General features: G+C 39.5%; 1 protein-coding gene across 7 annotated transcripts in view; it reads right to left on the bottom strand.

Moving 5' to 3' along the window:
• Positions 1–2,068: 2,068 nt before the first annotated feature.
• The window catches only part of mical3a (microtubule associated monooxygenase, calponin and LIM domain containing 3a), a 91,686-nt gene continuing 69,581 nt past the window's right edge, over positions 2,069–24,173 (bottom strand). For 5 of the 7 annotated variants that reach the window (XM_084734031.1, XM_084734032.1, XM_084734033.1 and 2 more), the window contains 10 exons: positions 24,027–24,121; positions 23,352–23,528; positions 21,378–21,428; positions 20,517–20,624; positions 17,382–17,475; positions 16,434–16,484; positions 15,369–15,419; positions 5,891–5,990; positions 3,230–3,303; positions 2,069–2,370 (listed from right to left, as the gene is read on the bottom strand). In XM_084734031.1, coding sequence (XP_084590157.1) covers positions 2,186–2,370; positions 3,230–3,303; positions 5,891–5,990; positions 15,369–15,419; positions 16,434–16,484; positions 17,382–17,475; positions 20,517–20,624; positions 21,378–21,428; positions 23,352–23,528; positions 24,027–24,121 — 986 coding nt within the window. In that variant the 3' untranslated portion in view covers positions 2,069–2,185. Of the gene's footprint in view, positions 2,371–3,229; positions 3,304–5,890; positions 5,991–9,752; positions 9,819–15,368; positions 15,420–16,433; positions 16,485–17,381; positions 17,476–20,516; positions 20,625–21,377; positions 21,429–23,351; positions 23,529–24,026; positions 24,122–24,173 lie in introns of all 7 variants that reach the window. The other 2 variants (XM_084734035.1, XM_084734038.1) reach the window with 2 other exon arrangements.

The following is a 24,173-nucleotide window of genomic DNA, read 5'->3' as shown; positions in this document are numbered from 1 at the left end:
CATAAATATAGCCTCTAGTGTTTCTGTGCTGTAAAACAGTGACCACCTGGATTTTTACACTTGTCAAAAAGGCTATTAGATTCGACTGCCCACCAGATAATGTTCCTGTTTGATGCAAGTTGCTCATAAAGCACTTCTGCATTTCTCCAGCGCCCCATTTAAAATCATCTATTTGTTGTTTGGGAACCTGCTGTATAAAAATATTTGGAAAAAAAAAAACGACAAGTAAAAATCTCGAGTTCCAGTGGGACACACAGACGTGACTACTTCAAAAGCAAGTCAACTCAGAAAAATAAAAATATAACTTAAGTCTAAGAATGAAAATGAAAAAGGCATCTTGTTCAAGGGTAAAGGATTAACACTGCCATATACTGATGTAAGTGTGTAATGTGTAAGTACTTGTGGTGTACTCCTCAGATATTGCAGCATATCCACCAACAGAGACAGTCCTGTGGCACAAAATGAGTCATGTGAGCTACGTTGATCTCCCATTAATGACAGTGAAATCGGCTTCATTAATGATAACTTCCCAAAGTTAACATGTGGTAGGAAACTTATCTCAACTTAATGGGACAGTTCACCCAAAAATCAAAAAAATACATATTTTTCCTCTGGCCTGTAGTACTATTTCTCCATCTGGTGCAGGGTTTTGGAGATAAGAGTATAGAGATGTCTGCCTGCGAAATGTCATGGGGTTTATAGTGCTCAAAGAGCCAAAATAATACATTTGAAAAATTCAAAACCAGTGTCTCTTTACAGAAATCATGACCCAATTACTCAAGATAATCTACAGACCTTGTTATGAGCGAATCATAGAGGAACTACTTTTTCTCTAATGGGAAGAAATTAGCTCCAGTAGATTCTACTGCAGATAGAAAGTAGTTCCTGTATATTTTACCACAGAAAGAAAGTAGTTTGTGCATGAAACTGCTTACAACAATGTCTGTCAATTATCTTGAGTAATCAGTATTGTATCTCCAAAACTCTGCTACTCACACCAAAACAACCTAGATGGATAAACAGAACTACAGACCAGAGGAAAAGCACAGATTTTTGAGTTTTGGGGCGACTGCCCCTTTAAAGAGACAGTTCCTTCCAAAACAGTTTGTTTACTTAGCTACTGTTTGCCACCAGTAGGAAAAATAAACATCCAAAATTGAACATGGACAGATACTTGTAAACGTTAACTGTCAGTGTGATATACAGTGGCATGTCACAGAGAGGCCCATCATTATCGAGGCATGTGAAATGCTTAGTTGTTCATATATAGTACAAGTCTGTATCCTATGTCCTAGAGATCAAAGTTCTTCTGTTTGCCTGCAGCCTTCATTCCTGACATGCAATGGCTTATGGGTGCATGGGAATTATGCACAAGTGCAAGATAATGAGATTCTGGGCACTCTCATGTGAATGCAAAAGAAAGTTTATCTGTTAAAAGCAAACAAAGATAATAAATACATAAAAAAACATGGCCATATTTAATGGGTTCTTAGTGTTGACTCACTAAACACTGAGGGGAAAAATGAGCCTTTCACGGTGTCTTTGTGGTTCATTAGGAAGCAGAGTCAGTCAGTTTGTCACTGGATAGAAAGGCAGCTTCAGCAGAGGATGTCCTTCATACTGAGATTGAGGCCAGAGACATCACTCCAGCGTTTGAAGACACCTCTGTAACAGTCCTTTCTGGGAAAGAGAGGACCCTCCGCCGCTGAAAATAGGACTTGTTCTAAACAACTATACACAAATGACACAATTCTTTACAATTCCTTTACATCAGCAGGACCGAACTGCATTCTTCCCTTTAGACAATCGAGAATGAAACACGTCTTCAAACATTCTCCCAAAGCCCCCCACCCTCTTCATGTCTTGAGAGGATCCACTTCAAGGCTGGGATGATAAAGCTGTGAATGTACTCGCCTCTCCACCCACAGACAGAGAGAGCAAGCAAAACTGCAAAGTGATTAACTCGGACTGCCTTTAGGCAGAGGATATGTAAACGCTGCAGACTGCTGCAATGTCAGAGGCAGTCGTAGTGTTTGTGTGTGTGTGGTGTGTGTTGGTGGTGGTGGTGGTGGTGGTGGAGGGGGGGGGGGGGTCTTTACACATTCACTGCTGCAGGTGTTCAGCAGACTATTCTGATCAAAGATGACCAATGTGAAGCAGAGTCAACTCCTGTCTTTCACTACACTTAAGCCCAGTTGAGGTTGAAGCCTTTGGAGAGCATAACGGCCTCCAGGTCCTTGTCCTCCTCCTTCTCCCGAAGCCTTTGCTCCTCCAGTAGGGCCACCAGGGCATCGCGCTGCTCCACCACCTCCAACATCTCATTCAGGATCTGCTTCTCCTGAGCGAGCTCCTTCTCTGTCTTCAGGTGGTCTGAGATAGGCGCAGCAGAACACGGAGTTAAAGAGTGAGAAAAGATTGTACAGATCTAAACATTCAGAGGCTAAGTGACAGGGCTGTTAATGGTGTAGTTTGGATTATCTGATGCAGGGTTTATTTAATATGAGGTACCTATCAATAATCAGTGTATTATCTATAGTACTTGTAAAAGTAAAAAACAAAGTTTAAGTGTGTGCTATATTTCAACTATTTTCCCTGCTTTACTTTGCCATCAGACAGCCTTTTCCAATGGAAAACCATCATTATACAAGCTAAATATCACTCCCTCCAAACCAACAGAACTCCATAGGCAAAATAAGTAATTTTACAACACAGAACACCAGAGTTGCTGGTCTACCACCACCTCAATTTGTTCATTTGTTTGTGCTACTGTGTGACTTTGGTGTTTTAAAGAACAGTTGGGATTCACCAAAGTCACACATTAACGCAAACAAATTAACAGATCAAGGTAGTAGCAGACAAGCAACTCTCGTGTATGTCGAGGTAAAGTTAATGATATTGCCTATGGAGATTAGCTGGTTTGGAGAGAGCGATGTTTAGCGTATATATAACAATGGTTTCCCTTCAGAAAAGGCTGCCTGATGGCAGCAGTGAAAATATTCTAAATATAGTTTAGAACTAAACTGATATTATATGGCTAAAACACATTTTGTTTGCTGACCCTGTTGACAGCAGTTCCTCGCTTAGCTTCTGAGCTGGTGCCCCTCTCTGCTTCTCCAAACTGAGGGTGTGCCACCTGGAATCTACTGCAGCTAATGCACTGACTCTTGATAAGTACAACCCCACCATAAATGATCTGAAATATCCCTTTAATTAACCCTCATGCATTCACCTTCCACAGCCATTCGCTCCCTGAGTTCCTGCTGCAGTCGGCTCTGCCGGTCCTCCAGCTCCAGCTCTCGGGCGCTTGGGGACAGAAAGGAAAAAAAAAAAAAAAAAGATGGACGAGCCAAAATTGTGTCAATGACGAATTATAACTTTCAACAGGATTTATAAACTTTTCCAAACAAAAGATGAATAGTTGATTTAATTGCTTTTAAGAACTGATAATGAGGAAACAAAGGATTATTTAATGACTTGTCACAATGTAATTAAGTTGTTTTGTTACCTGGATTGCCAATATGATCACATCGGTTGAAAAATGATGACTCATTAAACTCATGATGTAATATTAATAATAATCATAAAAGTAAGGAGACAATAAGTCAGTATTATTTTATCTTCTGTTATAATTGCCTTGTACTCAAATGATGACATATTATTACATCATCGGGCAGTTTATCTCAGGTATTACAGGTTGCATCACATTTATATTCAGGATATTGCAGGGGCTCTAGGCTCTGTTTGGTTCAGAGTGAAATATTTAAACAGTTATTGCAGACAGTTATTGTTGGTCCTGGGAATCAATCCTCTTCCTTTGACAAAGTTCATGGGAGGATACCTCTAAAATTAACCACCTGTTTCCCATCAGCCTTAGCTATACTTTGATAATAATGTTAAAAGAGCATTCTAAATATTACCACGGTACAAAGCTAGCCATATATAATCAAGATAATCTTAGCATGAAGCTTAAAGCTGAGCCTGACAAAAAGAAGCTGGAGGTGATGAATGCTAATCTTGAGAAAGTAAAGCTTATTATACAACTATAGATGTCTAGTCTTGTTTTACATCAGAAAAAAGTCAGTTCCTGCACACCCTTATCACCTCTGCACTAATGTATTAAAAAACGTTTCAGTCACAAGGACCTTTCTGAAGACTCCCCTTCCTTTCAACAAAGCACTCACAATTAAACCACCCATATGTTGAACTGGTGACAATGTCTGATCCTGTTGAATTCACTGAAACATCTGAATTCACATCAGAAGATTAAGAATATTTAATGAATGTGAAGCATGGATAATAAAGAATGGACCAGATGATTCTCTTTGAGGTGTCCTGTGAAAGGTCCTTGTGACAGAAATGTCAACCCTTTTAATAAATCAGTGCAGAGGTGATAAGTGTGTGTGAAAATTGACCTTTTTCTTTGGAAATTGATTTTTTGAGTTTTCTTCTCTGCACCACAAGAGAGACAAAACAAGCAGTGTCTGTTTTGCCTTCTACTCATCTTGGGCTTTTTCAACATTCGTTTTTTCTATATTTTAAAAAACTAAAACTCAGAAATTTTGAAATTTTCATTTTGTACCTACATGATAACATGAAAAACATAATAAAACATTTACAACTGGCTGCCTGGGTATTGTAAAATAGGGCTGACACCTTCTGGTCGGTTGGTAGATCGTTATGCTCTTGTCCACCCAAATTCTCATTGATCGGACAGTTGCTGGTGTTACTTGAAGGTGAACTTTAAGGAGAAAAGCACCTTTTAATATATTATTGTTGGAAGGCAAGACATATGCAGACCTGATCTATTCTATTTTTGAGTGACAGGCTGTTTACTGAACATTTACTGGCTGACCACATGGCAACATTTACATAATTGACAGCATGTCAAAGTACCAGCACCAATCATTGCATCAGCCCCCAGCCTCAGAGGACAGAAGAGCTGAGTTTATTTTTGTTGACAGCTTGTGCATGGATTTTATTCCATCAAACTGTTTTATCGATGAGGGCTGGTCGGCAGTAACTGTTCAAGTTCAATAATAGATTAATACTGGCTGTCTGTGACCCAACTTCAAACTCTAAAGCTGTACATTTTGCCATATTAAATGTGGTTTTAGTGTTTATTTTGTAGGTTTCCCATTGAATTTGACATTAGCATGGTGCTAATGTGGCTACATTCACAGCCTGCAACGATATTGGATTAATTTCTCCTGCCTCCTCCTCCCCAGACTCGAGGAAGCTCAGGCGGAGTGCAGGAACGCTGTAGGAGCACTAGACAAGTGCAACATGGTAATCTGACAATAACAACGAGTTCTACACTGTAAGTTGATCAGCTGTTTATAATTGTCAATTGTCTGTCGATGTAAAGTTAAGCCTGTTAACCTGAAAATAAAAGCCCACTGTTCTGAAGTTGGAGTTCAGTGACTGCCTGCTGTTATAAACTGACTGTTATATATTCCTACTAAAAGATTATTAATATGATATCTAATGACTCACAAAATCAGCAAACATTTGCCAAGACACAAGTTACTGGCTGGAAAACAAAATTTCAAAGGAGGACACTGTGGACACTCTTGTAAGAGAAGCAAGTGTTTCATTTTGCTTGTTTCCTTAATCTCTAAAGACTTATGATAATTTTATGATTTATTACAGTGAATATATTACAGACTTCTCCTTTATACTAAAGATAACTCGCAGATTTTTTTCCCCATCAACCAATTGATTGGTTGACGAGTAGGTAGAATTTCATAGGTGAAGATTTTCTTTGTTTGAAAAGTTGACATAGCAGCTAACAACACACAGCTAATCTTTACTTCTTGGAAATGAAGAGCACCTCTGACAGATGAGTTCAGCGCTTAGCTCATCCATCTCAGCAGTCAGGTGATGTACTTACAATATCATGAGTTCTGACTCATAGCGAACCAGGGCGTTTTTCTCCTGCACCAGCTTGAACCACTCTTGCATTAGCTTGGGGTCGTCCTTCTTGCCCATGCCTGGAGGAGAGGAGGAAGCACACAGTGGGAGTGAGAGGCCAGATGGTCGCAAGACAATACTGATGCCAAACAGACAAGGACTGACACGGGCAATGCAATGACAGCCAAGCCAGGATGTCCTCGCTGAGGGATGGTGAGGTGGACGGATGGACTTGACACCAACGTGGTCAGTCACGGCGCCATACGTAAAAGATGACGCACAGAAGATGGCGTGGAGCTACAGGTTTCAACTTTGGCAAGTGCACACTCACACACGCACACACACTCAACCCACACACACAAACAGACAATACCTGTTGTTGCAAAGTTGAGAGTTTGTGTTACCCAGTTTGGACTTTGTGTCAGATGTAGCTGCTCTTTGTGAGCAACTACCTCCTCCTATCAGTTTTTTTTTCCAGAGTGGGTGGGTAGTGAGAAAAAAAAAAACAAACAATCAGTAGCTAAGACATTACAGAGAAAGAAACCCAAAGGCCTATGGGAAATTCTTCATCCTCCCCCGCCCACATCTTGACCCACCAGCAGAAATTAAATCCTTTTTAAGATTCCATTCATGCTGAGCAGTTTAACAGTAAAAGATGCATGAATTATTCGGCTGTCTTTAAATATTCAATTACAAGGTCAAATGTTCATGGGATGACTTTTCATTGAGACCAATAGCGAAGCTCACACTCCTCTATTAAGTCTGCCCCAGGGTAAAGCATGTTAGGGTACTGCTGGCATCATGCATTGCAGTTGTGCAGTTTTCCTAATCAGCACAATCAGTCAGCTCCTGCAGTCCCGCTGTATGCAGAGGAGACCAGTCTACGAGGCATGCTTTAGAGAGGTCTGCTGCTAGGGCGATGCATCCTTCTCATTTATCTGTCTGCAGCAGGTGGAGCCAAGCGCTTACAATGAAACACCTGAAGGCAAACCTCAATGCAGCGTGACATACTTAGCTGGGGAAGAGGAGGCTCTTGCAAAACGAAAAGAAAAAAAATCGTACACACATAAATCGCATGGTTGTGGTCTTGGGGGCTGGTTTTCGCTAATAAACAGAGAGGGGACAGAGAGACAAAGCTGGAGGAGAGCTGCTCACACTGGAGAGGAACACAACATATTGAGACAGAGGAGGAAGGGCTGAGTTTCCAAAACTATCCTATCAATAGGTGTTTTTCTTTCACTATTTCAACCTGTTCCACCACCACCAACCCTCAGCCTAAGGCTCCGAACACAAAGGAGATTAGAGCCACCGGTACAAGGCAGAAACAGCAAAAAAAAAAAGGGACAAGAAACCAGACCGCACACAGACACAAAAGCATGTTTCTTTGCACGGATTAGAAGCTCAGGCAAAATTTCCACTGACAGGTGTTAGGTACGGGAACAAACCAGATGATCCATTATTTTTTTAAGACTTGATTTGCGTAAGACTTGAATATTTATAACAAATCATCACACCATGCATGTTTCTCACTCCTCCAACCGCAAACTTGCCCATGAGCTAACCATGTGCCAGGTGTTCACTGCTCGGCTTTATTATCATTTTATAATTACATGACATTTTTAACTTTTATTCAAGGGATAAGAAGCAGAATTCCTAAAAACAACTGCAAAAATTGATACTGCAACAGACTATGCGGTTTTACGATTAATTCTGGCTAAACAGAAAACAGAACACATGCTGTTGATTAAGGACACACCACAGCAAAGTAGTTTCCCCTTTCAGTGAATGCTGCTACTTAGAATAATAGGAAATAAAATCTTTTTTCTACCTCCATTTTCTGAGACAATACTTGAGAGAATATTAGAACTCAGTCATAATACTCTCATACTCATTTGTATGTATTCTGCTCTGAAACTGCAGGTTTTGTCATGTGTCTCTAGGATAAAACTGACCATTTGTTAAACCCCGCCCCCAAACAATCATTGACTAGTCACAGAATTAGCCCAAAATTAGCCCAATTTGGACTTTTTTGTTGTTGCTGTTGTTGTTAAAAGTTAATGAAAATATTCATATAATGTTTGTTGGCTAATGTTACATTAAAAATAAAAAGTTTCTAATAAGCTGAAATGACATTTGGTTTTAATGGTCATTAGCTATTAGTCATCATAATTTTTTCCTGCCTAATTAAATAAAAAGCAGTCTAATCTGGATACACTGAAGGGCAGGCCTGTCATCGGTCGTGTCTAGATGGGAAACCCACACAAAGGTCTTGTGACAGTGATCATTTATATGTGTACGTATTTGGGGTTTTTATGCCTTTAATGTATTGGACAGCTGAAGATAAAACAGGAAAGGGGGACAGAGAGTGGCAGATGTACAGCAAAGGGTAACAGGTGGGAGTCGAACCCACAACCCCAACACATGGGGCCAACGCTCCACCATCTGAGCCACCAGGCCACTGAGAGTGATTATGTGTTTATTATGTTTTTAGTCCCTGAAGGTGCCTACACATGATCAGCAGTAAAACTGTTCTCCACCGGCTGTGCCATTGTCTTCCTATTTGGAGAGCAGCTGCACCCAACTAGGTGGAGTCCAATTATTTCGACTCTGACCTTGGCTGCTGCTGAACTTTAAAAGTGCAACCAATGAGATTATAGCTGTACGTGACAACATAGCCAGAAGCGACACATAGCAAGGAAAGGAGAGAGTTGTGGAAGAAAAGAGTTTCAAAGTTGCCTATAACACAACATTAAAAACACCACGATCTAACCAGTAACGTAATGTATGGTGAAACTTTAGCAGTCAGATGGAGCTACAAGATTTGTGAATAAGCATATAATTTATGACCTTAGCTAAACCACTGCTAATGTTAGCTTAGTTGTTTGTATGCCAGGCAGACATGACATATAGCGCTGTGCTTTGCCCCTCTGTGATCTATCTCCCAGTGAACCAAGAGCAAATTTCTTTTCATGTGCAGGAACCTTAAACCTAAGCAGATCTTAACCAGAGCATTGTCACATTATAAAACATAATTAGTTTGTAAAACCTCTGCAATTAGAAAAGAAGTAGAAATCTCATGAAAGTTTTGCAAATATAGGGCTCCTATCTAGACACGGCCCCTGTCAATGTTTGGATTTCTCCTCATGTTGTGAATGTTGCTCTGATAGAGCTATTCTATATAGCTATTAAAATACTTTGGATGGTTATGTCTGTTTTTTTGCATTTATGAAACCAAAAACACCAAGAAACACAGTGTAAGGAATGGATTCAATTGTGTGTTTGTCTGCTCAAATGCAAGTTGCAAATGTTGGCATGCCCTGCTGCCTAGCTTACTACCTACAGAAGTAACCTAACCCTAAAAAATACCTGTTCAGGCCTGGCACATCTAACATACCCGTGGGAGCCAAGGACCTAGTACATCATAGTTGAAAGTAATAATAGCAGCTCTGTTCTGCTTCGTATTTGGTTTGAAAAGATGACAATCTTATTAAAATAACTCCATGTGCTGTCCTGGTAAAAAAAAAAAAGGATCAACTGACCAATACCTTTAACAGCATACATTCTGATGCTCTGAATGTAATGGTGATGAAATGTATAATTGGAGTGTTTTACAACATTTTTAATCAATTTCCTCATGATAAATGCCTTAATACTTCACAAGTTTTGGGACCGTTCTGGGGAAATCTACTGAGCCTGAAGACACACAAACAGGAAAAGGAGGACCGGTTGGTTTGGGAGGATGATGGGGTAGGGCACGAGGGGGGTAGCCCGGTTCTGGAGATCCATATGGTTGCCATGGTAACCCGCCACAACCGACAGCAGAGGCGGCGAGGTTACGTTACCTTCGGGGGAACAGCAGGGGCAGAAGGAGAGAGGTCTTCGGCGTGGCATCCCCACAAAGGGCTCAACTTCCACAAGACAGAGGGAAAGAGTGAGAGGGAGTGACACGGACGGACGCATCGGTGGGCGAGAGAATAATGCAGGAGGAAGAGCAGAGATATTACAGCAAGGACACAGAGCGTGGGTGGAAGGGGAAGGAGAAGGTGAGAAGGAGAAAGAGGGGCGTGATGATGAGGGAGAAAGAACATTGAGGAGAAAATCAAAAGAGGGCAGGAGCACTGTGGATAGGGAGAGGACAAATCACCTATAGAGAAGAGGCGGGAGAAATCAGCTGTGTGGTGTGAAGGATGAAAAAAGGGGTAAAAATAGGTAACTGAAACAAGAGCAGACAGAAAACTTGGGAAGGAAGAAAGGGAAAATAATCCTCCTGTTTTATCTTGTTCTTAAGATATTCTTCAGTTAGGCAACGGTACCCTATGTCAGTTCTGAAATGGGGAGGGAGCAGCCTACAGATATGGCCGGTGTTTATTTACCATAGTACAGAAAATGATTTAATCCCATTATTAAAGCCATTACTGATCACCAAGAGACCCATCTCCCTCACAGCCACAGATAATTGCTTCTTCTTTCAAGATGTCTCAGCCTCTGCTTGTAAACACTACTTCAACATGTTTAGACCACCCGGCTCAATTTGTTGCCAGCATGGTGACTTTTGAAGTGTAGCTACCATTGAAGTGCAAATGAGGACTTTTTCCTAAAATGCACCCCACTAAAAAGATTTTCTCACTGAAGAAAGATCATAGATAGTGGATGCTACCTTAATAAACCCACAAATAATGATTGTAAAATAAGTGCAAAGTGAAGAAGATACACAGAGAATTGCAACAAACAGGAGGCAGACAGTCTTCTCAGGCTGGTGGGTGAGTGAAATGCCAGATAATTACTACAAGGGACTATCACAGAGAAAAAGAAGTATAATTCTGCTGGGAAAACTGCAGTTTAGAGTATGTGTTTTGGACAGATCGGTGTCCTAATAAAATCTTTATGGCCCTGCCAAATCATGCAAATATGGTTATGAAATGCATCATTAGCATTTAACGCTCAGTAAAACCATAATTGTATAATCATTAAAGCGTAGGATTGAAAAATAAGAATAATTATACAAAACTAGCAGATTCAGAGTACAGACACATTAATCCTGGCTTTAGTCTTGGTGCCCTCTGCAGGGCTCAAATACAAACCCCAACTTAATAAAAGGCGGAAAGTGTGTAAAATGCAAATAAAAACATAATGCACTGAATTTCTATTCTTTTCAATTGAATGCAGCACACAGACAGGATATATAATGTTCACAATAAATTGTTTTTTGTAAATATATACTCGCTCTGAATTTGATGCCTGTAACACAACTGCAAAAAGTTGGGACAGGGCCATCTTTATAAAACATGCAACAGGCAATCAACATTTCGTAACTGGACACTAATTGCTTAAGTGTTGAACAAAGTAAATTCTTTCACATTCTTGCTTGATATGTGACTCAAGGCGGGGTCTCTTTTGTCGTATTTTTGACAGGAGTGGACTGCAGGCAGGTCAGTCTAGTACCTGAACTCTGTTACTACAAAGCAACACTGTTTTAACATGTGCAGAATGTGTCTCTGCATTGTCTTTCAGGGACACTCCTGCTTATTTCAACAAAAGATGTTGTCTGGATCACAGCATATGTTGCTCCAAAACCTGTATGTACCTTTCAACATCAATGGTGCCTTCACAGATGTGACCATCAGCCACACTATGCACACTAACACACAGCAATCTGGATGGTCCTTCTCTTTTGCCCAGAGGACATGATATCCATGATTTCCAAAAACAATTTGGAATGTGGATCCATCTCTTCCATTTTGCATCAGTCATCAGATGAGCTTAGGCCCCAGAGAAGTTGGTGGTGTTTCTGAATGACGTTAAAATACGGCTTTCCTTTTGCATGGTGGGGTCTTAACTTGCATTTGTAGATGCAGTGATAAACTTCCAGTTCCTGAGCCCATGCAGTAATATCCTTTATATAAACATGGGTTTTAAATGCAGTAACACCTTGGGGATCGAAGGTCACAAGCACTCAATGTCATTTAGGTCTTTTAAAGATTATTATGGATTGTAGAAGGGGAACATACTAGTAAATGTTTGTTGAGAAATGCTATTCTTAAACAGTCTGACTGTTTACCCATGCAGTTTTTCACAAAGTGGTGATCCTCCATCCATCCATCCATTCTTGTGATCAACTGCAATGATACCGAATCATGATACTATCACCTGTGATTTAACCTGTTTACCTGAATGTTCCTAACAGGTGTTTATTGAGCATCTCACCAACTCTTTTATTGCCCACATCCCAACTGTTTTGAAACATTCTGCATGCATCAAATTCAGAATGAGTGTGTATCTACCAAAACCAAGACACTCCATTAGTTTGAATGTCTTGTCTTTGTAATGTATTCAATTGAACTAAAGTAAATAGGGATTTGCAAATCACTGCATTCTGTTTTAATTTACATTTTACACAGTATTTCAACTTACTGGAAGTGGGGTTTGTACAACCATGCTGATAAAGCAACTATGCACCTTACAGCTTGGTATTCAGTTAAATTTCCCCATCACGCGATCAAGCCCGGAAAGTATACTTACTCAGGTGTTAATCCTCTTTGTCTTATAGGACGAGAGGGATTAATAGAAAGCTACCAGCAAGGGGGAATCCTCCTCCATATCACATTCAGAACACTACAGACACACCGCATCCAGTTGCAAATATTCAAAGACAAGACAAGCATTCACACATGGAGTGAATCACCTGCATCAACTCAAAAAGACAAAAACGGTTTGGATTTGAGTTGATGAAACATCACGCCCCTGCAAGAACTGATAGACCACTTCTTTTGTGTACGAATATTGATCTTCATGTCAAAACTCCACGCGATCTCCTTGTCCGATGAGTAACGACAACAACCAGCCAGACAAAACCACAGAGAAGCACAGGCCCTGCTCAAACATGTGGAAATGCACCTTTTTCACATTCTTGTTGAGGAATTCCACTGAATCTGAATAATGGTAGAGTAATAATAAAAGACCTGCTGACTTTAAGATGCATTCCCACTCATATTCAAGCAAGGCTAACAAGATAAGAACAGATATCACGAGACGTCTCACCCAGACATGGTGGACATGGTGTTATTGTTGACCAATTACAGTTTAGACGTAGCAGCTACGGGTCAAGGGTTGCAACATAGCCTATTAGCACATACTACACACACACACACACACACACTCGGGGAGTTATGCAACTGAGCAGGTATGAGAAAGTCAGGGGAGCCATTGCTGGGACTACAGGACAGAACTACAGCAGCACAGAGCTCTGAAGGGAAGCTAAGAGCCATGCCAGCAGTTTAGTATGAGTCAGTCCAGGGCAGGTTATACAATACTTCCACAGTGTGTGTGAGTGGGAGGGGGTCTGTGTTTGTAAATTTTTTGCTTCTTGCAACATGCATCTCTGTTATAATGGTGTTTCCTCCATCTCTGATATTTTTGGTATGTGATATTTTGGCTATTTGTACAAATTCATATCAATCATGACCAGGCAAGATCAAACAAACCAGAACTGTCAGATTATATAATCTTATCTTCAGCTGTAGAAGATTATAACGTCAAAACAGCTGTAAAATTTAAATGTGGTGTCATACAATTAGAGAGACAAAGATACAGTAATACCCCAGTTGATTGACAGTATTGATGTTGTTCTCTTATTTTCTTATTGTCAGCAAAGCCCTTGATAAGACCAAAACCAACAGTGCTTTAACTCCCAGTCTCAAGCCCATTTGCTCCTGCTGAAGATGTAACACCTTTTAAAAAGTAGTCACAAATATACAAGTTTTTTTTTTGTTTGTTTGTTTTGTTTTTCAAAAAAGACACAATAATTTCCTAAACCACTGGGCACCCTGTTGTTTCAGAATCAGAATCAGGTTTATTGCCAATAGGAGGAATTTGCCCTGGTGTTTTTGTGCACAACAAAAACAACTTAGTCAGTAGAAAAATATTTTAAAAAGATGAAATGCAAGTACTGCAAGCCAAGAAGCATAAATAGAAAATAGAAAGTTAGTTTCAGTGGGGGTCACTGAACTTGTTGATGAGGCCAGCTGCAGTTGGGAAACTGCTTTCCTGTCTGGTCCTGATGGACCGCAGTCTCCTGCCAGAAGGTTTTTTGTTTTTTGTTTTTTTAAGCAAACATTAAAGCAGGAGTAAACAGAGTATTTGTTGGGGACTATTTTCAGCTATGGATTAATACACACCTCAACCTGGGGTCCGGGCCTCCCTCAGGGGGGCAACAAAAATCACAGGATGCCTGCTCTGAAGTTGAAATTAGGTGTGCACATACCTATTTAAAAAGTTTTTTTTTTTTTTTTTTTGTCCTCACTCAGAAACAGTAGGATACTTAGTAGGCCACATGTCTGTGACCTCTCAAGCTCTGTCATAATTAATCATGATTACTGGGATGAGTGTGTATAAGCCGACTCTGTTGGATAGAAAAATGTCTTGTTCTCAGAATGGATGCAATTTTAATTGATGTTAATTTTTAACAGTAAAACTTTGGAATGAATCACTTATTGTTTTGGTGACCACTGCTCTAGTTCATGGCAGCAGCTGCCAGGTGGAGTTTCACTACAGTCACCTTATGTGGCTTATTGATGCGTTTTTAATAGCTAGATAGACGAAAATGGAGCTCTGTGACACAGACAAATAGGCTTCAATAAGCTTCAAATTGGACAGACAATACTTGTTAGTATTGTAGTATTAATTGCTGGTTTTGGTCATTTCATGAGATTCACTGACAATAAGAAATACATAAAACATCAGCAGGCTTAAACCTGATGTCAGAGTCCAAAGTGCTTTTGGACCGTTTCCTGTCTCAACCATCATGCTCATACTTTGCATGATTTTGGTTAACAAATGATGCATCCATTTTGTCTGGCAAACTATATATCAATGAATATACAAAGTAAGCAATCTTTAATGAACATGTGCTGTATGTAGTATGAAACTGTATGGTCAACAATGCTAGTGAGTTATTTACTTTTGTTTCATTGTTTTACTACTTTTATTTTACTGACTGCGTTCCTCAGTGTTTCTCTGAATGCAAGAATATTGCATTTCCGTCTCTCTCTGCAACATGTCACTGTCTGTATTGTGCCGTTTGCATGCTGAGGAGTGACAAATAAAAGTTACTCATTAATTCATTCATTCATCATTCATAAGTTTACTGAGATCAAAGAAGATCTTAAGAGGACAGCATGAGGCCGAGTGTCTGATCTCTGTTTGATGTAAAGAGTGTCTGAACTAGAAACCCAGTGAGGGTGGAGGGGGGGAGGAATGGGGGAGTCATAGGAGCAGAAAGTATTGCAATGAGGCTAAAAGCCAGCCAGCTAGCCTATTAGCCAGCCAGCCAGTCAGCCAATAAAGGTAGATATGAGGGGTACAAAGCTCAAGTAGTAAAAAAGAAAAAAACAACAGGGGGGTAAAGGACAGATTGGGTTAGCCATTAGGTTAGTTTAAAGCGACAGATTTGAAATACATACCGCCCAGATGCAAGTCCAGGATTTCACTGTAATTAGAATCTCCCCAATAGTCTACAATGACAGGGATATATTAGAGAGGAGTTATTTCACACAGCCCCCAAACTGGGCACACAAACACACACGCACAGAATTCTCCAACAACGGCAAGTCATGCATGTTCTTGCAAACATATTCGGACACACACACGGACACACACGTACACACGCTGCAGCAACACTCAGAACAAAGAGAGTCCGTCAGTACTCACCACGGTGCAGGTTGTGCAATGCTACACGGCATTTTCAAAAATAATAAAGAGACTGCAACATAGATTTGCTGTATTGCTGTTTACTGGCTCAGTCTGCTTAACATCACACAAAGCCTCTTGTAATGTGTTTCGTGTCGGGGAAATTGATGGGGTTTTTTTGTATGGCGTGCATTTAACAGCGATAAATGCTTTCATTTTCTCCAGTTGCATAACATCCAATCAATGTGCAACGATGTTCGATTACAATAATTGAATGATTTAATAATTTCAGACTGAAAGAGCAGCTGAGTGTTAAGTGAGTGAGCACAACAGATAAAGTCTGAAACAGCTCTGGATTGCTGTTGCTCATCACAACAATAATAATAATAAAAAAAAAGATATTAATAAAATCTCAACAAATATCTGCGTCAAGTCACTCAGCCACAGTAAACATTTGCAGAAAATATTTTAATAAAGAAGTTGTCAGCCTGTAAACCAATTTCTATTTGATTTCAATCTGATTGCATATTTTTTTTAAGAATGGAACGTGATCTGAGTGTTGATCAGAGTACAGAAACTCTCCTCATTGAGAGGCAGTGACGGAGACAAAAAAAAAAAAAACACATCCAGAACGAGCACACACACAAATCTATGTCGGGGACACACATTCTCCTGATCGCATGCAGCTCGGACTGACGATGGCGGACATGTTATGAACAGACATGTTCAGAGATGGAGAACTGTTGCAGTGTGTCACCACAGATGGAGCCTACATAACAGTGTCACATGTCATTAATAAATAAAAAAAAGAAAGAAAGAAACTACAGTAAATCTAATACCTGATCTTCTTTTGTGCTGTTTGGGTAATGTATAAGTACCTTTATACAATCCTTCAAGAGAGTAGAGTAGTAAACAAGTTAAAACATACTCAAACAGTTGACTGGAGAAACAGCTGATGGTAAAAGTAAATAGTTATTCGATTGATGGGGAAAATGTCCGATTTTAATATAAGGTTCACTACGTGAATGCATTTGCATGATAAAAGCTTTAATTGAAATTCTGTCGCCATCACCATTAAGTAAATTAGGATGGAATACGCTGTCAACTCTATAAAAGACAGCCTTACTCGCATACAAAACTCACATCACCCAAATAATGTGTTATTGCTTCTGAGCACTAGTCATGCTTCACACGCTTGTAAAACTGCTGCAAATAATGAACTGCGCTGCTCCCCCAACAAATAACGTATTCTTCATCTAGGAAGTATATTGTCTGTGATAGTCCCTTGTCAAGAACAATTTGGGTTTATTACTTTGGAGAAACAAACATGACTTTCTGAACACAAAACTACGTCCTGAAATAGGCCTCACATTGAATAAATGGCATCAGCAGACTGTGATTTCCACACAGTCTAAATGACTGCAGAGGGACAGCTTTACTGAGGTAATGCAACTCTAGGTTACATCATCCTAATCATCGATATTATTCTTATTATTCCCTTTAGGGCTCTATAAATGCTGAACTCATATCATATAAAGATAAAGCATGGTCTCATAGAGCCAGCGCTGACACAAAAACAATATTTAATTATGATACATAGAGTAAATTGCTAACAAAATTATTAATAATCAGAGTTATATGTGTTATGAAACATACTGCACCCTTTAGTTCACTGAATATGGGCATTATGTCTAACTGCAGTGGCATTACTGGTGACACTACGCCACGAGGGATGGCCAAATTGATTTAGAAAGAAATGTATGACCGTGTAAGTGACAAGCTGTTACCTGCTTCTCCTCTCAACGCCTTCTCCACAGCTACACCCCTCTCCTCCAGCTGTCTCTGCTTCTCCTCCACCTGCTCCAACTGTCGCTGGATGATCTGAAACGACAGGCGGGTTCAGAGTAACCTTATTAATGGCGTGCACACGCACAGGGACGCGGGTACGGCATAAACAACCTGAGTCATCGCACACGGGCGCACAGAATAATAACATCTACAGTTCAACTAATTGCAGCTCATTTGTCCCAAAAGTTTCTAAGGGAGGCGGCTGCAGAGGTTACCTCTAACACTCGACTGATGCAACAGTTTACCCTCATTAAAAATAAATGTCTCAGGCCGCAACGGGAGCACTGCTAATTAGAACTGTATTGATGTCTACAAGTAAGTGAGGCTGTTCTGACAGACAAATATTATTTCATGATTTTCACACAAAAATACTATTAATATTTCATAGTTCTCCCCCTCTTTGGCTCTCATCTCACCGTCACTTGTTATTGGTAGTGGCGGTGGAGGGGAATAAGGGGCAATGATAGAGGGGATGAAGTAAAGTCAAAATTAGTTCTTACTAATATTTCCTCTTAATCAGTGAATCAGTGGCAAGTAACCAACGAAGCGGAGGATCCGTCAGTGGATATCTCCTGTTTAGGGCTCTAGTACTGGAGGACACAGAGCCAGGTGAAGCAGCAGGTAGACCATGTCAAATATCTGCATTTAACTGCTAATGCTTTAAGAAGTAAGTAAATGAGTATTCATTTTAAAGGAAAATATGTCTTTAAACATTTGCCATCCACATTTTTCCGAAAAACAACTCATATAAACAAAACAACGCGCAGTGACCAACACATGCATCATGGTCTCTGTCTCTTTCTGCTGCTCTCTGTCTTGTGAGAGCTGCAGAAAGAGTTTTACACACACAGGGAGAGCTTCAGCCGTATTCACACAAAATCAAGCATTATGCTGAGGTGTGGCCGCGTTTATTTGTGCTTTTGAAAATACAATAAATGGCATTTTATTTTTCTGATTCATTGCTGTGTTCTTCTGTTCTTCTGAAAAGTCACAGATCTCATCTTTACAATGAATGTTTTTGGTTCAGATTATTGATTACAACTAAAGAAGAAGATCTACAACACAGACTTCAGGACTTTTTTTTCCTATGTTTTAATACACTGGGAATTTCTTTAAAATGAATGTCTCTCCCGTGTGCTATATTCAAATATAGAACAGATGCTCTGTGGGTTCCACTGGGATAAAAATGATGATAATAATTTGTAGGCTGGGGCATGTCTGCAGCACCACAATGCTTAATTTATAATATTTTGTTTAGACACATTTTACCTTTATCAAATGAAAATGACATCTTCTGTGATCTGGATATCGCACTTGGCCATGATGCAATTTTGAAAATATTTTTATTAATTGTTCAGTCCTTTTTCAGTGTAGGGCTGCAACTAATGATTATTTTCATTATCAATTTATTTGACGTCCTCAAATTTTTTGTTTCGTCAACAACCCAAAGATAATCAGTTTACTGTCACAGAGGACACTCAAAGCGATTAACCTATTATCAAAATAAATGCCTTCATAATTTAGTAGTTGACCTCTAAGCGATTAATTGACTATCATTGCAGCTCTATTTTAGTTTAATTAAAATGCCAAGCTATTGAAGTTATTCACTTGCTTCATTGCAGGTACTACTGATTATTATCTGCCAGATATATTAAGTGCGGAGTAACTGATATAATGTTATCGAGTGGCCCAGTTGAAACTAGTTCAAATGGGTTTTGCATGTCTACTAGCAAATTTAGCTCACACAGAACCCTTTAATGAAAAGGAGAATTGCCTTTAATACCCCGTGTTTAGTGATTTGTAATAAACAAATGTAGCCATACTGAGCAGGATATAATTAATGATGATTTGATTAATGACATTTGGTTCAATGTGGGTAAAGTTTTGTGAGGGGCAGAGTGAGAGATATGAAAAATGAGAAGAACCAGCATAATTTGAAAGTTTTCTTTCCCCCTCAGCGCTGAACTTTATCAGTGTCATGCAGCAAGAGGAGCTACACAAGAAGCGTGCTTTGGGTTCTGCAAAACCCACGGAAAGGAAGGAAAATTTAGGCCAGCTAACCACAGCTTCAGGAGGAGAGACTTTAGCTGTGGCTTAGTGCTGAGTCAGTGGACTGGGAGGCTGACTGCAGAGTTACAACATCAATCACAGTGGATTTCCTAACCAAAGGATGAATCTGAACACACTCCAAGAGGGTTGAGTCACATTAGATTGAACATATGGTAAAAAAAAAAAAAAACACAGAACAACACTGAGTAACAGTGAAAGCGATACTGGTGTAAAACATCTTTATTATACAACTAACAATAGATCTCTTTCATAGCAGCCATTCTGACATGAAATAGTAGGATTTATACATACAGGTGTTACCAGTGATACCAATTAAGGTACTGTTCCATTCAGGTCAAATAGAGTCAGGGTGCTGCTGTTGTGCATGTTGGCTCACTAGAAAGGCTCTGTCACACTAATTGGAATGGGACCTTAATTAATATTATTGGTAACACCTGTGTTTATCCAATGCTTTGGTGTATGAACAACATATTGGGCAATATATTGATATTATATGGATATTGTTACATGAGTCTAGATTAAAAAAAAAGTGTTGCTTTCTTGTTTTAAAGGCTGTATTAATAATATAGTAAACTGATGTATTTTTCTAAACTTGCCAGACCGTTTTAGCTGTTCTGTTATTTGTCCTTAACCACTTAAATTTATCCACATTACTGCTGTTTTTTTTTTTTTATCAAAAATCTAATTTTTGGTAAAAGCACCAATAGTCATCCCTACAACACTGTCACAGTATTGATATTGAAGTATTTGGTCAGAGATATTGTGATATTTGATTTTGTCCATTTCCCCCAGTCCCATCTGTTGGGTAGTTTAATCTACAGCAGTGCATCATTTTCTACAAGATCATCATATGTTTGCGATATTTGAGAATTTACAGCAAGTTATTTAAGAGGAAATGTGCATATTGAAATATGTATTTATATATTGTGTATTGCAGAATTGCCTAAGAAGATCAAGATATTATTTAAAAGCTCCGTGCAATCAGCAGTATTGCAGTCAGTTACCTGGGCTCTGTGCAGCCTCTTGAGTTCCTCCTGCTTGGCTTGCCGTCGTGCAGCTTTCTGAACTCTTCGTGTCAGCTTGGCATTCAGCTCTTCCTCTGTGTAGGTTTTCTGGTGTAATAACAAAGAAAGAGGGTCAGAGAAGTCTCATTCACAAGCTGATAATATGTGGAGTTGACTCCATGGGGCGCTGGCCAGGAGAGGAGGTTGGGAAAACTGATTAGACCTTGCAGAAGGTGAGAGACAACATCGACTAACACAATGAAATCTATTTTGGAATATTTAAAAATTCACTACACATCTACAGGCTTCTCTAGGACTATAACTCTGTAACATAAGCCATCTTAGAACACAATGTGACACATACATCAACTTCACTGCTGCTCTCACAGTTATAATCCTTCTTCACATTATAGCATCCTCCATAATAACAGGCAATACAGTATGTGAATAAAGCCGGGATGTTTCCCCTGTTAGCTACCTTTTGAGGACATAAAAAGCTGGCATAAATCAGAGGAAAGAGAGAATAGTACTGAAGAAATACGTGTCAAAGTTATTCCAGTAGCCAGACTGGAGGAAAAACAGTGCCACGGTGAGAGATAGGCAGGTTAATATCATACCAGTCAGAGAGGAAAAGACCCTGATATCAAGACACAGAGGTATCACTGTGACCAGAAAAGTGAACCATGAGAGTCATGTTTGAACAGAGCAGTGAGTGAGTGGGCGCTGCTGCAGTCAGACTGTCACATGCATCCAGAGAGGACGGTTAGTTTTAGGCCAGATGCACATAAGGTGTTATTACTGGCACATGCGCAGGAGGCTGGGGGTGGTGGGGGTTATCAATGGGAACATATGTAATACTACCTTTGTGGCGTACGATCTCTTGAACGCCAGTGCGTGAGGGACATAAACAGACTTGGGGAAGACACAACAAAAAGGGAGGAAAACAAACATGATACAGATGATATGATTAAATGGGTTAATGATTATGTTAAACTGGTCCAAATAAAACAAAAGTAATAATTTAGCTGGTACAATCAAAACAGGCAATGTTAATATCCCACACCAAAACACAAATGGCAGGGTGCAGCGACATTTGATACATCTATGTTAGAAATTAGTCCAACAAAACAACAATTACAAATCACATTGTAAGGAAACTGTCTGAGTCTGAGGCTGGCTTTACACTGTCAAACATTCACGCAACTTTAGTTGGTTGAAACTCAGTTTGGTTGCAAAAACACACAACTTTGTGAAAATATTTTCACACAGTAGATAATGACATCAAACATTCCTTTTTCCAAAATATTTCAACCATTTTCAACTGATTTTGACTTGAAAAAACAAAATCAAAATAATAAAATAGAAGATGGTCTTCTGGAGGTTTTCAGAAGGAAATTATCCTCATAGACTTCAGACAATGTCAACAAACAAACACGAGTGGGGCAAGGTTTGTTTACACTGCAGTTAGCAGGTGATTAACGTTACCGCTACCTTTGTTATAGTGGTGTTTTAATATAAAGTTTCTGTGCGAATTAGAGCTGTTCATTAAAATACCAGCATATGCAAAGATACAATTTTATATTAATGTCAAAAGGTGGCGACAGAGAACTACTTAATTCTTTACTTTCCTTCAATTAAATTCGCTCCCTTGATGCTCATTGACTTAAGCTCCTTAAATAGAGTGTGAAATGATCCATTGGTGTCTCTTTTGAGCAGCCAGCCAGTTATATTTTTTCATTCAGCATATCAATAAGCATTGATGCACCAATAGCTTTATTCCTATTCACTGGGACAGCCATTATTAAACAAAGTCGCTAGCCAGTGCCAGAAGAAAAAGCAATACAGCACGGCTGGACTGATATTATCCAGCAAGAAAACAAAATTTTATTTCAAACAATTTGCAGCCTGCAGCTAGTTGAATGAAAGATTCAACGTGTAAAGCCAGACAAAGACCAAAGATTTTAGAGCCTAGTCTTTACCATAAAGACAGGTCTATTAATACTAATTCTTCAATGATCTCTACGAGAATATATCTAATACACTCACAGATCTGAGATGAGAACTATGAACCACACAACAGTCACTAGAGACTAGTCTACACAATTCCTCTGGGCTCTTATTGAATTACGGCCTGGCAGGCATGATACAGCTTTAACCTCCTGGTGCTGTAGAAAGTCCAAATTCTGATCGATTTTATTACTGAAGGATTACAAAATGTCAATCCACGCTTCGTATACGTCGTCAAAATGAATAAAAACAAAGCAGGAGCGTGTCTGAGTTTCTTAGATGTGTTTACAATGCTTAATGAATTCATGCCTCTGGCCCTGAACTCGACTGTATCTATCTAAGCCACCAGAAACACACACACACAGAGACTGAGCAGCAGAGGAGAAAATAATTTTGAATTTCAGCCTGACATAATGAATGCAAATGGATTCAAATAAAAGAACTCATATTACAGAAATTTGGGTTTTTTGTGCTGAATTTCTGCACAGGCTTAATCAGATCCATGCCACCTGCATTTTTAATGAGCCCAGACTTTTGAAGAATTAACTCGTTTAGTGACTTTGCTAATGGAAATCATTATGATGTGCATTTAACATGTCATATCGCGAGGCTCTAACACCTTGAAAATGTGTTTTTATTATGAGATGCTTGCACAATTTGCACCGAGAACACTTCTGACTGACACGACTTAAAAAATAGATAAATTAAGTATTAAAGATTCATTTGAGGTCAGGCTAAAAGCCAGACGCAAGCGCTGTGAACTTAGATATTACAGCGGTTATGTTTATATGAAATTCAAAATCATTTGACCCCTTTTCTGCACAATACCTCCTCCTCGTCTTTCTCCTTTTCTCGATCAACCTCTTTTTCCCGCTCTTTTTGTTTATGCCTCTCTTTCACCCTCTTTCTGTCCTTTAACTCCCTCCTTTTCTTCTTCTCCAGTTTCTCTTCCTTTATCGCTTCCTTCTGCATGCCTGATACTAGGTCAAAGATGTCCATGTGCCGCTGGGAGTGGAAGACATTATTTAAAGGAAAGTGAAACAGAAATGAATGCAATAGATGTGATGTTGATGGGTCTAGCCTGTCTGCAAATGTCATTCACTCTGGTCTGGGAAGGCTAAACAGGAATTTTAAAAATGCCTGTTTTGTTACACGTTACTGGATGAACATATCACCTGCTAGAAAGTAGTTTGTAAGGGTGTACTGTCTGATTTTGTCCAAATTATTCACCAGAATCAGCTTTTGATTAAAGAGGTGAAAAACAGGCCTTGAAGTTTCAGGATCATACTTCACTTTAACACAAAGATCAAAAACTGTTGCTGTTGAGAATTTTTCAGTGAGTCACATCCTCATCTAAACCTCTCACTGAACTTTGCTGAAAGGTGCTGAACAGCTGGCCTCACTAAAATGCTCTTGATCTCAGGCTGGCTTTGCGAGGCTACACATGTGTAAACACATAATGAGACAGAGGTGAAAGGTCTAATAGCATCTATTATGACTTACATCTGCCTTTGACTTCTGGGAGGATCTCTCCAGAACATCATCACAAGACAGGTCAGAGTCCTCAGAGAAGCTCAAGTTTCTTCGGGATTTCAAGTCTGTAATAAACAAAAAGCAGAGAAATAAATATGTATTATTATATTTATTTTT

Source organism: Lutjanus erythropterus, chromosome 13 (genome assembly GCF_056507025.1).
Source record: "Lutjanus erythropterus isolate fLutEry1 chromosome 13, fLutEry1.hap2, whole genome shotgun sequence".
Lineage (NCBI taxonomy): Eukaryota > Metazoa > Chordata > Actinopteri > Lutjaniformes > Lutjanidae > Lutjanus > Lutjanus erythropterus.
The sequence above is the reverse complement of the archived record's forward strand: the minus strand, read 5'-3'. Positions and strand labels throughout refer to the sequence as shown.